The sequence below is a fragment of the Apostichopus japonicus genome, chromosome 9 (genome assembly GCF_037975245.1).
Source record: "Apostichopus japonicus isolate 1M-3 chromosome 9, ASM3797524v1, whole genome shotgun sequence".
Classification (NCBI taxonomy): domain Eukaryota; kingdom Metazoa; phylum Echinodermata; class Holothuroidea; order Aspidochirotida; family Stichopodidae; genus Apostichopus; species Apostichopus japonicus.
Window position 1 is genome coordinate 27,520,166 of NC_092569.1, and position 16,341 is coordinate 27,536,506.

The window sequence follows — 16,341 nt, forward strand, 5'->3', positions numbered from 1 at the left end:
AATGTGATAGTCTACATCACATTATACTACACAGCAGGACATGTAGGCTTAATATCTTTGACAGTCTACATCACAAATTACTACACAGCAGGACATTCATGCTTAATATCTGTGACAGTCTACATCACATATCACAACACAGCAGGACATGTATCTTAATCTGTGACAGTCTGCGTCACATATCACCGTACAGAAGGCCATGCATGCTCAATCTCTGTGACAGTCTACATAACGTGTTACTACAGAGCAGGATATTTATGCTTAATCTCTGTGGCAGTCTACATCATATAACACCGTACAGCAGGCCATGCATGCTCAATCTCTGTGACAGTCTACATAACGTGTCACTACACAGCAGGATATTTATGCTTAATCTCTGTGGCAGTCTACATCACATATCACCGTACAGAAGGCCATGCATGCTCAATCTCTGTGACAGCCTACATAACGTGTCACTACAGAGCAGGATATTTATGCTTAATCTCTGTGACAGTCTACATCACATATTACTGCACAGCAGGAGATTCATGCTTAATCTCTGTGACAGTCTACATCACATATTACTACACAGCAGGAGATTCATGCTTAATCTCTGTGACAGTCTACATCACATATCACTACATAGCAGGACATTCATCTTAATCTGTGACAGTCTACATTACATATCATCATATAGCAGAACATGTATGCTAAATCTCTGTGACAGTCTACATCAAATATCACTGTTGTATTTGAGTCATGTTATATCTCAGCTTATCACTGTTAGCAAGTTGTGCTTGTCTTTGTGTGATACCTTAGCATGTCACTGTACGAACATGGTTTCTATGTCTTTTCATTGCTGCACTGACTGTCATTTTGCTCGGTTTATGAACTGCATGTTATGTATTAGCATTTTTACTATCAATAGGCCTAATTATGCTTGATTTATGTGATGTCTTTACAGATCACAAATGTGGGCCCAACTGGTTCAAAAAGTAATGGGCCCCTCAAATTCGGACCCAAAGAATGTGTCCCAAAATGCATTTGAGGTGGAAACAAAATGTGGGCAGACCTTCTCATTATAACACATCTACACATTGAGTATGACAAATATCCATCACTCCATCACTGCGGACTTCAGCAAGCGTCACAGACGCACACAAACACACACACTTGACTGCATAGGTTCATTTGCTTCCAGCAAAGTGTCACAGACACACACAAACACACACTCACACAAACTTGACTGCACAGGTTCCTTTGCTTCCAGCAAGGAACCGGAAAAATAAACGAAATCCAAAGAAATAAAAAACAGAACATGACATTTAATACTACAGTGAAGTTGTATACAACAAACACAGAGAGAAACCTATAGTTTGGACAAACCTGCATTTCCACTGTAAGTTCCCAGTCCAGACAGTCTGTAATTGTCACTTTCATCGTTGATCCGGAACAAGTCAAACTTTGCGTAGTATGCAGCTCCATGTTTGTTCACCAGATCAATCCGAAGTTGATAGTCCCCTTGATTGGTGAGGTAATACAGCTTATCATTTCCCAACCAAAACTCATGGTCCAGCTCACCAAAGCCTTCTTTATAGCTCTGCCAGTTACGATAGAAGTCAACGGAACCATTAACACGACGTTGGAATACCTGTATATAATGTAAGAACGAAAAGAATAATTCCAAATTATTTTCAATAACATTTCAATGTGAAAGTGCATTTAACTTCTTTGTAGAACGAACCTAAGGAAGGATGACCTGTGAATGAGCAGTAACATAAGCTTCCAAATTAAATCCATTCTGAACTGTAATTCACCCTTCTGTTAAGTGGCATGTTAGAGCAAAGTGAATTTCACCATCTACTACCATAGTTGATTGTTCACAGACCATGAATGAAAACTGTTCTGCTGTCTGTGTGTGTAATAGATAATCAGACCAATGTTGGATACTGTTGCTTATGTCTTAACTCTGTCCCATTACAAATAATGGAATCTTACTTTCAAACTTCCATACTATTCGCTTTGGAACAGAAACACCTGCAATGATTTTGGGCTCAGCTCTGGTTTGAAATGATTACTTCAACAAACCAAAACTGGCCTCATTTGCGGAGAGAATGGGCCTAGTATTGCGACAGACAGATTGCTTTTGTAATAAACTCTAAATCTATATCAGGAGAGCAAACCAATTCATAGACAATGGAATCAAACACTGCAATGATCTCAAGTGGACTTCTGGAGGTTCAAAGTTAGTAAAGAAAAGTAAGATTAAAGAGATGACGTAAAGACCGATGGGAAGAATATCCATGACATGTATTGCAACAATCTCCATGGTTGCACAATTACATTAGAAATTACTGGAAGTCTATTGTGTCAGAACTTGTTTCTTATTCCAACGGATGTTTATTTGTTTCTAGCAAATTCACTGCCACTTCAAATGTAGGCCTATAGCGGTAGGAACAGAACCCCTGACCCTTGCGTCACAAACTAATTCCGTACCAATCGTCCAAAGTGATTCTGCTGACCAGTGTGAATGCTTAATATTAAATGATTTTATAACTGTCAATGAGAATGAGTGTATTACTATTGTACAGAGCACACCCTCGGGTGCTTATAATTTGACAATATGCACAGAATTTTGAGGCAAACTTAACCATATTACGACATATAGGATATCATAGTCCATCCTCCTTCAGTCATATTATACATATACAATATATCGTCTATACTATAGGATGTCATACTAGACTTACCGTCCATCCTCCTCCGTCAGTCATATTATACATATACAATACATCGTCTATACTATAGGATGTCATACTAGACTTACCGTCCATCCTCCTCCTTCAGTCATATTATACATATACAATATATCGTCTATACTATAGGATGTCATACTAGACTTACCGTCCATGCTCCGCCGTCAGTCATATTATACATATACAATACATCGTCTTTACTATAGGATGTCATACTAGACTTACCGTCCATCCTCCTCCGTCAGTCATATTATACATATACAATACATGGTCTATACTATAGGATGTCATACTAGACTTACCGTCCATCCTCCTCCGTCAGTCATATTATACATATACAATATATCGTCTATACTATAGGATGTCATACTAGACTTACCGTCCATGCTCCTCCGTCAGTCATATTATACATATACAATACATCGTCTTTACTATAGGATGTCATACTAGACTTACCGTCCATCCTCCTCCGTCAGTCATATACAATACATGGTCTATACTATAGGATGTCATACTAGACTTACCGTCCATCCTCCTCCGTCAGTCATATTATACATATACAATACATCGTCTATACTATAGGATGTCATACTAGACTTACCGTCCATGCTCCTCCGTCAGTCATATTATACATATACAATACATCGTCTTTACTATAGGATGTCATACTAGACTTACCGTCCATGCTCCTCCGTCAGTCATATTATACATATATAATACATCGTCTTTACTATAGGATGTCATACCAGACTTACCGTCCAAGCTCCTCTGTCAGTCATATTATACATATACAATACATCGTCTTTACTATAGGATGTCATACCAGACTTACCGTCCATGCTCCTCCGTCAGTCATATTATACATATACAATACATCGTCTTTACTATAGGATGTCATACTAGACTTACCGTCCATGCTCCTCCGTCGGTCATATTATACATTTACAATACATCGTCTTTACTATAGGATGTCATACCAGACTTACCGTCCATCCTCCTCCGTCAGTCATATTATACATATACAATACATCGTCTATACTATAGGATGTCATACCAGACTTACCGTCCATGCTCCTCCGTCAGTCATATTATACATTTACAATACATCGTCTATACTATAGGATATCATACTAGACTTCCGTCCATGCTCCTCCGTCGGTCATATTATACATATATAATACATCGTCTTTACTATAGGATGTCATACTAGACTTACCGTCCATGCTCCTCCGTCAGTCATATTATGCATATACAATATATCGTCTATACTATAGGATGTCATACTAGACTTACCGTCAATCCTCCTCCGTCAGTCATATTATACATTTACAATATATCGTCTTTACTATAGGATGTTGCTGTTTCCGTGACAATGGTACATGTTTACAGGTCAGGGCTGTCAACCCGGAGCCCAACCCCCAACCTGGAGGACCAGGGATCACCCGTATAACAGATGCTGTTGACCAAAGTCTCAGAAGGGAACAGGCAGGTTTTCGGAAAGGAAGAGGGTGCACTGACCAGATATTTGCACTACGTAATATCATAGAGCAATGCACAGAATGGCAGAGGAAGCTTTACATTAATTTTGTTGATTTTGAAAAAGCTTTCGATAGCATCCACCGTGACAGCCTTTGGAGAATACTACGCAACTATGGGATACCAGAGCAGCTAGTTCTTGTAATTAAGAGCTTTTACACCAATTTCACATGCAGAGTTGGAAACAGTAACCATAAGTTTCAAGTGAAGACTGGAGTTAGGCAAGGATGTGTCATGTCAGCACTGCTCTTCAATATCGCCATAGACTGGGTGATGAGACAGGCAACTGAAGGCCAAAAAAGAGGCATAAGATGGACCCTCTTTTCTACACTTGAGGACCTCGACTTTGCAGATGATCTTGCTCTACTTTCACACACCCACCAGCATATGCAAGAAAAAACATCCAGACTCAGTGTTTTTGCCCAGCAAATTGGCTTGAAGATCAGCCAAAAGAAAACAGAGGTGATGACCCTGAACATCTCAGACCCTTTACCAATACAAGCAAACGGGGAAGACTTACCTATTACTGAGGAGTTCACTTACCTGGGCAGCACTGTCAGACACGATGGAGGTGCAGGCAAAGACATTAAGAACCGTCTTAATAAAGCCAGAAATGCATTCAGAATGCTCAATAATATATGGAGATCACAGCAGTACAGCACCAAGACCAAGCTAAAATTGTACCAGAGCTGTGTCCTTTCCACTCTTCTGTACGGCTCGGAATGCTGGAGAATGACGAAAGTCGACCTCAATAAGCTGTCAGTCTTCCACTCAAAGAGTCTAAGAAGAATATGTCTCATTTTCTGGCCAAACACCATTTCAAACGAAGCACTATATGCCCAATGCCATCAAGACAGCATGGAGAACATCATCATGAGAAGAAGGTGGAAATGGATCGGACATGTATTGAGAAAGAACATAGATGACATCACACGAACAGCCCTCAACTGGACACCAGAAGACAAAAGAAAGAGGGGACGTCCTAAAAACACTTGGCGAAGAACTGTGGAAGGGGAGATTAAAGACCTGAACCACACATGGGGTACCATCCAAAAATTAGCCCAGGATCGCAAGGAGTGGAAGACTTTTGTTGCTGCCCTATGTGCCAGGAGGCATAATGGGCAGTAAGTAAGTAACTATAGGATGTCATATTAGACTTACCGTCCATCCTCCTCCGTCAGTCATATTATACATATATAATACATCGTCTTTACTATAGGATGTCATACTAGACTTACCGTCCATCCTCCGCCGTCAGTCATATTATACATATATAATACATCGTCTTTACTATAGGATGTCATACTAGACTTACCGTCCAAGCTCCTCCGTCAGTCATATTATACATATACAATACATCGTCTTTACTATAGGATGTCATACTAGACTTACCGTCCATCCTCCTCCATCAGTCATATTATACATATCGTCTATACTATAGGATGTCATACTAGACTTACCGTCCATCCTCCTCTGTCAGTCATATTATACATATACAATATATCGTCTATACTATAGGATGTCATACTAGACTTACCGTCCATCCTCCTCCGTCGGTCATATTATACATATACAATATATCGTCTATACTATAGGATGTCATACTAGACTTACCGTCCATCCTCCTCCGTCGGTCATATTATACATATACAATATATCGTCTATACTATAGGATGTCATACTAGACTTACCGTCCATCCTCCTCCGTCAGTCATATTATACATATATAATACATCGTCTTTACTATAGGATGTCATACTAGACTTACCGTCCATCCTCCGCCGTCAGTCATATTATACATATACAATACATCGTCTTTACTATAGGATGTCATACTAGACTTACCGTCCATCCTCCTCCATCAGTCATATTATACATATCGTCTATACTATAGGATGTCATACTAGACTTACCGTCCATCCTCCTCTGTCAGTCATATTATACATATACAATATATCGTCTATACTATAGGATGTCATACTAGACTTACCGTCCATCCTCCTCCGTCGGTCATATTATACATATACAATATATCGTCTATACTATAGGATGTCATACTAGACTTACCGTCCATCCTCCTCCGTCGGTCATATTATACATATACAATATATCGTCTATACTATAGGATGTCATACTAGACTTACCGTCCATCCTCCTCCGTCGGTCATATTATACATATACAATATATCGTCTATCCTATAGGATGTCATACTAGACTTACCGTCCATCCTCCTCCGTCGGTCATATTATACATATACAATATATCGTCTATCCTATAGGATGTCATACTAGACTTACCGTCCATCCTCCTCTGTCAGTCATATTATACATATACAATACATCGTCTATACTATAGGATGTCATACTAGACTTACCGTCCATCCTCCTCCTTCAGTCATATTATACATATACAATATATCATCTATGCTATAGGATGTCATACTAGACTTACCGTCCATCCTCCTCCTTCAGTCATATTATACATATACAATATATCATCTATGCTATAGGATGTCATACTAGACTTACCGTCCATCCTCCTCCTTCAGTCATATTATACATATACAATACATCATCTATACTATAGGATGTCATAATAGACTTACCGTCCATCCTCCTCCGTCAGTCATATTATACATATGCAATACATTGTCTATACTATAGGATGTCATACTAGACTTACCGTCCATCCTCCTCCTTCAGTCATATTATACATATACAATATACCTCCTATACTATAGGATGTCATACTAGACTTACCGTCCATCCTTTTTCGTCAGTCATATTATACATTTACAATATATCGTCTATACTATAGCATGTCATACTTGACTTACCATCCATCCTCCTCCGTCAGTCATGTTACAGAAGACATCAAATGAATCCCCAGTCCAGTTAGTTGGTTTGATTGTGTAGATGCCATCGGTTGTATTACCAGCATTGAAGACATCCAAGCAGTCTTTTATCTAATAATAACATAACCAGTTACTTAATAGCAAGCAAGCAATCCATGAAGTGACATATCTTATTATGGATAATATATGACCTTTGACAGCAGTACACAATCATTCAGCTTTTTCTTCATACTTTTATTGGAGTATTCAAATAGCTAAAAAAAATCCTACAGAACAATATGCTGAACGAGGAAGAAACATTAACGTCACATGGAAAGGAGGTTCCTCATCCTATATGCACTCCAATGGACAGACATTTTGTTTGGTGGTAATTCATACAATCTAGCTGGAAGCATTGATGCCTTGATACTTTGTGTTGAATTCATTGCAAATCTCTGAAGATTCTAAGCTATTACAAACAGAATGTTCTAATTGGCTCTACTGATAGGGTTGATGTTTCCAAGATTCATGGAATTTACTTTAAAATGCCAATCACAACATCTAACCTTCTCTCCTACAAAGAGTGACATCGTAACCGAATAGTTTCAAGGGTATCTTTACTATTGGATGACAAAGGGGAAAAAATATACCAATTTCAATTTTTTTTCCTATTCATTTACAGTATTCCAAGTTTATTTCTTTGCTGTTTCTGTGAGATCTCTCGTCTACACTGGAAGTGATAATTAACAGCCAACATACAGTATTGTACAGCCAGGCAACATCATAATTGCTCATATCATCATCAAAATTTGAATCTTAAATCTTACTCCTCAAACACAATATTCTCTTACTTCAAAATTGTTTGTAATTAAGTATGTAATCCTCACCACGATAGAAGGATCATCACCAGTAGTGGTTTGCATTGGGGTGGTCTGCACTGATTCGCTGGCTATCGTTAAAACAAGAAAACAAAAAAAAATATCTCGTTTTGCTGACTCTTTACATCAGGTACGATAATACAATCATGCTGTACTATCTTAGTGTGCTCAAATTTGAAGTACTTCAGACAGATCCTTTTAGAGATCAATTTCGATAAATACATACATCCATGTCAAGAGTGGGGCAACAGTAATATTGCTTGTCCATGCATACCAAAAGCCTACATGTATGTACGTCTCATGGCTTGTCTACCGTGCCAGCGTATTAACAAATTCTACCAACAGTTCCAAGTATTATGGTATAATACGGTAAACTAGGGATGGTTAGGGCATAACTGTTCTCTGATAGGATAGCTTTGATTAAACTCTCGCTGATATTTCTATTCTTCAGCTTCAAATTTTCATGAATGGTTTGACCGTTCCCAGAAATCGAGAGACTTTATACTTGCAAAGGTCGGGAGAATCTAACTGCTCGAAACAAGGAAAAAGTTCCCTTACTTACGGCATGTGTTGAAGTTTACCGTATAATTACCCTGAACGGGTGCAATAACCCACGAAAGTGTCTGAAGATACAAAACTGATGTTTACTCGATCACATGGCAAAATTTTTGCTGTTTCCGTTAAGGCTTTGTAGATTATAATTGGGATTGAAAAAGTGGTTACAATTTGACTAAAGAGGACAGCGACTACAGTGTCCATCACTGCAACTACATGTATAACACAGTACGTGACTTAAGGGAACACAGGGAGTCACCGTACACCAACTAAACAAGAGGGCAATCTACTGTCTTTGCGTGAAGTCAGGGTGGTATGGTGGTTACAGTGAACCAATGCATAGCTCTGTATCTATATTATTATAGGTCTAACAATACAGGCTAACCATATAGTTTTCACAGATCTCTACTCTATCAAATTATGGTAACTTTACCCATTTTAAAGTTATGTCTGTTTCAGTCCCAATAACTGAACATGTACACAGACTTAACGTTTCTCTGGCTGACAGTGAGCATTTAATTTGTGTCAGTTCACGAATCAAGCTGCACAGTTTTAATAATTATTGTAACTAATCAAGGGGAAATAGTTTGTCATGTGACATATTTAAAGGAGCACAGTTTGTTAACATAAAACAGTCATTGTCTGTGCTCACTAGTCATCCAGTGTGCAGGGGTGCGTTGTAAAAGTATGGGTCGTCACAACTATTAAAAATTAGGTTACGACAGTAGAGTCAGGCAGGGGAGGGGGTTCAGTCAGGGCAAGTGGGGCCAGCTTTTAAGTTTTAATGCAATAAACAATCTTTCTCAGGTTTTCCAATGCTATGAATTTGCTCTCTTTACTGCACATCCTTAATGTGCAATGTCGGAAATATGTCGTTTGTCAAGGTAAACACATTTCAGATCCAAAAAGTGTAACACAAATCAATACAATGGGGCAATGGCCGGTTTCAAAGAAAGAGGCTCAGGTGAACTAGTAAGCATGAATCCTTCCTTCTTCCCTTGCATACCTAACATCTACATTTACTGTACCTTCCCTGACAGTCGAGCCAGTTGTTTCACTGCTAGTAGTTTGCTTTGGGGTGGTCTCCACAGGTATGCTTGAGGACAGATTGGTAGCTATCAGTTGGTCAAAATAAATGTGAAAGGAAATAAAATACTGATTGAGAGCTTTAAAAGGTGTTATTGGAAAGGTTTGAAAGAGCAGGTATATATTATATACACCAGTACAGACATTGAACAGTTTTAACCAATTATGCAAAGTTATAAATGGAGAAATAAATTTGCATGACACATGTGACCTAGCTTCACGAGGACGTCTTCACTCATCGTTAATATATGTAGTTCAAATGTGCAGGGGTCATTTGAAAGACTATATGGGTCTTTACCACTATTGACAATTAGGTCATAACAGTGGAGTAGAGTAAGGTCATGTCGGTCAGTCGGGTTACGTTGACAGTTGGGTCACGTCGGTCAGTGGGGTCATTGTCCGTCAGTCGGGTCACGTCGGTCAGTCGGAGCAGTGAGCAGCTAGCTTAAAGGATGGCTCTAGGTACAGAATAAATGTTGATATGTTGTAGACTATTTAAACATACATGTATACATTTCTATCAGTCAAGGTTGTAATTCTATTGCACAGTGGTAATCATCTGAGTCTCATTAATTTTAGTGGCTGGACTATGTAGTCTAACATGCAGAGACCATTGTTATGTCAGCTCATGTTGAAATGCAATACAAAAACGTGATTAAACACATGTACAATGAATTGTGGCCTCTTATAATAAGTAGTGTAACTTACAAGGAGTTAGAGTTTGCCATGGCAAAAATGGTGCTTAATAAAGACAACCAAGGATGCCATGCTTTTTTTATCAACACATTTCAGATCCAAAAAGCATAACAAAAATCAATAAAAGACAATGCGGCAATGTTCTCAAAGAAAGAGGCTCAGGTGAACTAGTGAGCATGAATCCTTCCTTCTTCCCTTACATACCTAACATCTACATTTACTGTACCTTCCCTGACAGTCGAGCCAGTTGTTTCACTGCTAGTAGTTTGCTTTGGGGTGGTCTCCACAGGTTTGCTTGAGTACAGATTGGTAGCTATCAGTAGGTCAAAATAAATGTGAAAGGAAATAAAATACTGATTGAGAGCTTTAAAAGTTGTTATTTGAAAGGTTTGAAAGAGTAGGTATATATGTATACATACCAGTACAGACATTGAACAGTTTATAGTCACTTGGCTTTGCAGGATAACCTGATGGGGATGGCCTGTATGTTACAATAAGTTCCCCCTTGCCCTCTCTTAAAACTTTACAGTTGTGCCTATGATTCCCAATATTCCGCATTTCCTTCAACTTTTGTATCCTAAGTTTGTTGTCTTTTGTCTGTATCCAATCAATGACCTCAGATTCATTTTTGTGTTGTGTTTGAATATGTTGGGATAGTTTTGACTTGCTCTCCTCACAGCAGTCTACTTTGTCCCACGTCCTACTATCTTCATTATTAGTTGTCCCCACAAAGACATTTTGTTTCTCTTTACTACCTTCTTCATTGACTTCACTGCCTGAATTAGAAGTTGATGAGACAATGTTAGAAGAGACTTGTGGTGATGGATTTACAGGCTTAGAAGATGGAATTTTGTTCTGAACAGGTATCACATAAGAGGTATCACTCTCAGATTCGTATCTATCGTCTGATTCATTGTATTCATTGCCACTGTCTTCACTACTAGATGTTTCAACATAAGTACAAGTCTTTGTTTTGGTACGAAGCCATCGAGAGCTGTTTGAAATGTCAATTGAGTCACGGGACGTTGATGAAATGTTACTGATATCTATTATCGATGATGCAGCCTGCCTTACAGGACTCTCCGGAATAAACTCAAAACTGAAAATATCTTTTACAACAATTTTATCTTGAGCATTGCTTTCTGCAAAGGAAGTATGAAGTGTCTGCCTGGTAGCTTTATCAGCCTGGATTTCGTTTACACTAGCTTTGCTATTAGTACTAATTGCTAAACTGGACGTTTCTGATTGTGTCTGAACTTCATTGATACCTGCTTCACAACTAGTTGTAATTGTGGAACTACATCTAATTGTGTCTGCCCTTTAGCATTATCCTTCTGAACTTCACTCATTGTAGCTTTACTAATTGTAGCAATTGTTGAACTGTCTGCGTCTGGCTGTGTCTGCCTACTAGCATTATCAGTCTGGATTTCATTTATACTCGCTTCGCTATTGGTAGTAATTGCTAAACTAGAAGTGTCTGATTGTGTCTGGGTATTAGCTTTTTGTGTTTGAACTTCACTCATAATAGCTTCACAACTACTTGTTATTGTCGAAACATATGTATCTGATTGTGTCTGACTTTTCGCTTTATCGCTCTGAGATTCATTAGGAATTGATTTCCTATGAGTAGTGATTGTTGAACTGCCTGTGTCTCGTTGTGTCTGCCTGCTAGCACTATCACTCTCAGGTTGATTTATACTAGATTTCTTATTAGATGCAACTGCTGAGCTGGGCATATCTGAGTGTGTCTGAGCTTCAGTCATACTAGCTTCTTTAAGAACATGTGGTGTACTAGATGTGTCTGAGTAAGCCAGCTTGTTATTTTCAGTCTGAGCTTCATTCTTTCTGGAACTAGATGTGTTTGAATGCACCACCTTGTTAGCTTTATCTGTCTGAGCTCCATTCTCACTTGCTTCCCCGTTAGTATGTGTTGCACTAGATGTATCTGAGGTTGCCTCCTTAGCAGCTTTACCAAATAAAGTGTTGTCAAGAGAAAGTAACAATTCATTGACCACTTCTTCAGTATCTCTTTTGAAACTTACACTCTCATTTTCACATGTTTCTGTTGTACTAGGTATTTCTTTTTGGTAATTGCTTGCTGTAGCAGTTTGTTTTCTAATGGTATTTTTATCAGTGCTATCACTTTCCTCAGTATGTTCCCCATTAGAACCTAATGAACTAGATTTGTCAGTTTCATTAACTCCTAAACTTTGTAGGAGAAAAAGTGAATATAGTTAAATTAAGAAGCTAAGAAATTCCATGAAATTGAAAAAGACATAAAACTAAAGAATGTCACAAAGACATGCACAAAAAACCATCCATTTTGTGGCTATGATCTGCAAAATGAAGTACATGCCACACAATATATGTGCAATATGTTACAATGTACATGAATTGTAACATTTTTACCTGAAGTATCCTACTCAACAGGAAACTTGGAATTTTGTTGTTGTTTGAAAAGTCTCCTCAAGAAACATTCCTACATGTTTGGAAAGAATGAGTAATGTACAAGAGTAAATAAGAAGGATGTTTAAGTATACAGTGTTAGTCATTGTAGCATGTCAAGTTACATACCTGCTGTCTAACTTGTCTCCATGGTACATCTTTTCTACCATAGTCATATCGAATTTCATCACCAGGAAGGATATCACACCTTGCTACCAAAACAAGGTGTGCAGTGCCATCTATGAGAATCTTTAATACTTTGGCATTGGGACTCTTCCATGCATCATTTGCATATCTCCCTAAGCAATGGTTCAAAGTTGCATCAACACTGAAAGAAAGTAAATGTTGTGAATTCACTGGTAAAAATAAGTCAAATTATTCTACTGATGAAACCTACAACTTCAGTTGGCACCACAATCGTTTACATAGTTCTTCACTTACAATAATACAATCAATTAGTGAAGGTCCACTATGTGGCCATATGTGTAAACTCCTACTATACTGACATACAGAATGTGGAATACATCTGGACTCAGACTTGAGACCTAGTCCAGGGGATCTGAAGTCTGAGACAAGTCTGACTGCAAGACATCCCAGGTCTGAGTCCAAGTCCACAACAAAAGGACTTGATTCCTACAGCACTGGGTGATAAGATGATGTGGTATGAGGAAGGGAATGCTACACAAACTGAGTTTATTCAAAGAACTACAACATTTATTTAATAATATGAAAGGAAATTTACTTTGGTCCTGATACTATAACACATTTTTATGCTGCTTAGTACACACCATATCCAATTCAAGTAGAAGCTGCTGTGGAATGAGAAGAGGTATAACAAGACATTTGACCTACTTACCACAACTCCTTCTTCCCATCAACAAAATAGTAAACATGTCAGGTCATCAACATTTTCAGTTAGATGCTGCTTCCAACTTCCCCTTGTATTCCACCAAAAATTCGCCTGTTGAGAAGCTTTTGTCTGCAAACAGCCCTTTACCTGTAGTAAGTAGAACAAGTAAATATACAACATGCATCTTCCACCTATGTCCATATAGTTCTTCTTTATCCTGGGTAATACAATTGTAGACCCAGTGTACTTTTCTACAAACACTTATAAAAAAGAAACGTTTAGACAGTAGGCAGTTAAAGGACAATAAATATTACAAACTAGATACATATTCTCTTAAATTAATGTCATTGTGGTTAACAAATGTATGCATGTAATGCTCACCAATCGTGGGTGACACTTCTTTAATGTAAAAGCCAGGTGGGTCTTCATTATGTGAATTTATCCATTCTCTAGCTGCTACAGCATAATCAGGTTTTTTTCTGTGGCCCATCTATCAAGAACAAAACAATGTCACAGAGAAAATGTTAACAATTAAGTTAAGTTATCATATTAAAAGAAAGAAAGAAACTTGGCTGAATGCATTCCCCTAAATGCAAGTAAAGTAAATGCATAAATAACAAACTAAAAATAGTCTCGTAGGCGCAAAAAAAAAAATGAAAGGGCTAAATTATTTCAACATAGGTTTTAAGGACCATACAAACTTAGGTCCACATGCATTAGTTCATAGGCTACCACTGATGAGATCACTTGTTATCTCTTATATTTTATCAAAATAGTACTGCATGATATTGCAGAGCCTAACCTTATGTTATGGCTGTTAAAATATATAGGCCTAGCCTAGCAACATATATAGGCCTACAGGGGGTGTAGGCATTTAGTCCTAGACAATGGTCAACACGAATCATAACTCTAGTTTTAGGCCCTATGGCTTTTCGATTAGTGAATTCAAGCGGGTACATTAGGATCATATTACATTTTTAACTAAATAAAAAAGATATTTTATATTTCAGGGATGTAAGTGCAGCCCCCAAAAAAAACCGGAAAAAATATTCGGAGACCCCAGGTGAATGCCGTCCTAACACATCCTACTCCTAGCTCTGACTACTTACACACTATCGTTATGTTAGGCTAGCTCAGAAGTATTAGCGCTAACACATCTTACCCCTAGTTCTTACTACTTACACACTATCGTTATGTTAGGCTAGCTCAAAGTTACGAATACGTCGCAGCGAACTACGGAATAAAAAACAGTCTCACATTCGAATGCGATCACAAATATCGACTTTCATATGCGTATCCCGTAGATTTCCGCCGCTCACAAATATCACAAGCGTTAATTCCAAAACTTATGTCGAGCACCAGCAGTTACGAAGATATTAATTAGCAGTCCAATCAACATGAATTAGGCAAGGTTTTTCAACGACAGAAATGAGCTATAGCGATTTGAAGTTCGCATGTACGCGACGATATTCACATGGCACAATGTTGTACAGTGCAATGCGATGATGCGAAACTGGAAATGGTATTTTGAGTGATCGATGAGTGAAAATTGAAGTTAGCTTGCTACAACGGGCCAGGCATTTTTGCCGCGTTGTGTCTTTGATATTCGAACAATTTTGTGGAACTTTATTGGAATTTAAAAAAAAAACGGATTTCCGTAAAAATACGGAAGACTTATTGGAATTAAAAAAAAAACCGGATTTCCGTAAAAATCCGAAAGACTTACATCCCTGATATTTACCACCGTATTGCGACGGGACAGTTTTCCACCGCAAAACCGAGGAAATCATGCGGGATCCAGCCATTCGATGTAGTGACTCGCAGCCGTCAGTCCATCGTGTGTAATCGAGGTACTGACTTTTTTGTGTGATATCGCGCCGTAGTCATGTATACACAAAGATGTATATAAACAAGGTGGCATGATGCCAAACGAGGTACTACTTCAAATTGAACCAAAATCACTTTCCTAGCATTTAAAGGATCACAAATAGCGCCACGCCAGTACTTTTCTAATCGAGGTATCCCTCGATTGTCGGTGATACCTCGATTGGAAGGTGTATAAACGGACGAATTACCTCGATTTCCACCATTTACCAACGCAATCGATCGCATTGCCGTGTGTGTGTGTGTGTGAAGGTCTGCATTTTTCATGTTAATCTGTCAAAGAAATTGATTCCGCTTTAACTTTTCCCTCTTTTTTTTTGGTATGAAAAGCCCGTTCTGTTTTATGAGTGTATTTAAATATTATTATTATTATTATTATAATTTTGTTTATGATAGGCCTATATAGTGGAGCATTAAACCCCGTTGAACCGCGTTTGATTAATATGACATTTACTTACAGGTTTTATTAATCATGAGTTTGTAAGGCTTATTATATATTCTATTTGAAAATTGGATTTCTTTTTAATATCGTCTACCATGTTCAAAACGTGATATCTGTGCTATCATCAGAAGCAATTACCGCATCGCTGAGAATTAATATTCTCTTTATGATAACGAGAGCTTTTTCTTTCTGATTTTGAACAATGACATGAGCCTATACAAAAACTGTAATATAACTTTATGAGACATGAAAGACCACTGTTGTATATGTTCATGGATTTACAACTATATGATATAGTATAAAGGAAGTAATATCCAAAGATTAATCACTAATTCGTATATGGACGTTGCGGCCATTTTGGTTCACGAGTTGGTACAAAAATCCAATGTTTTGTAGATAT

At 38.1% G+C, this 16,341-nt stretch overlaps 1 protein-coding gene across 5 annotated transcripts in view; it reads right to left on the reverse strand.

Annotated features, from left to right (window-relative positions):
• LOC139974357 (fibrinogen-like protein A) overlaps positions 1–16,341 on the reverse strand; it is a 148,189-nt gene that overhangs the window by 102,721 nt on the left and 29,127 nt on the right. For 3 of the 5 annotated variants that reach the window (XR_011795457.1, XR_011795456.1, XM_071981437.1), the window contains exons 3-7: positions 10,547–10,633; positions 9,567–9,653; positions 7,993–8,054; positions 7,109–7,237; positions 1,366–1,630 (exon numbers count right to left, since the gene is read on the reverse strand). Coding sequence is in view for 3 of the 5 variants with exons in the window: in XM_071981437.1 (XP_071837538.1) it covers positions 1,366–1,630; positions 7,109–7,237; positions 7,993–8,054; positions 9,567–9,653; positions 10,547–10,633 (630 nt within the window). In the remaining 2 variants the exon portion in view is untranslated. The remainder of the gene's footprint in view (positions 1–1,365; positions 1,631–7,108; positions 7,238–7,992; positions 8,055–9,566; positions 9,654–10,546; positions 10,634–16,341) is intronic. The other 2 variants (XM_071981436.1, XM_071981439.1) reach the window with 2 other exon arrangements.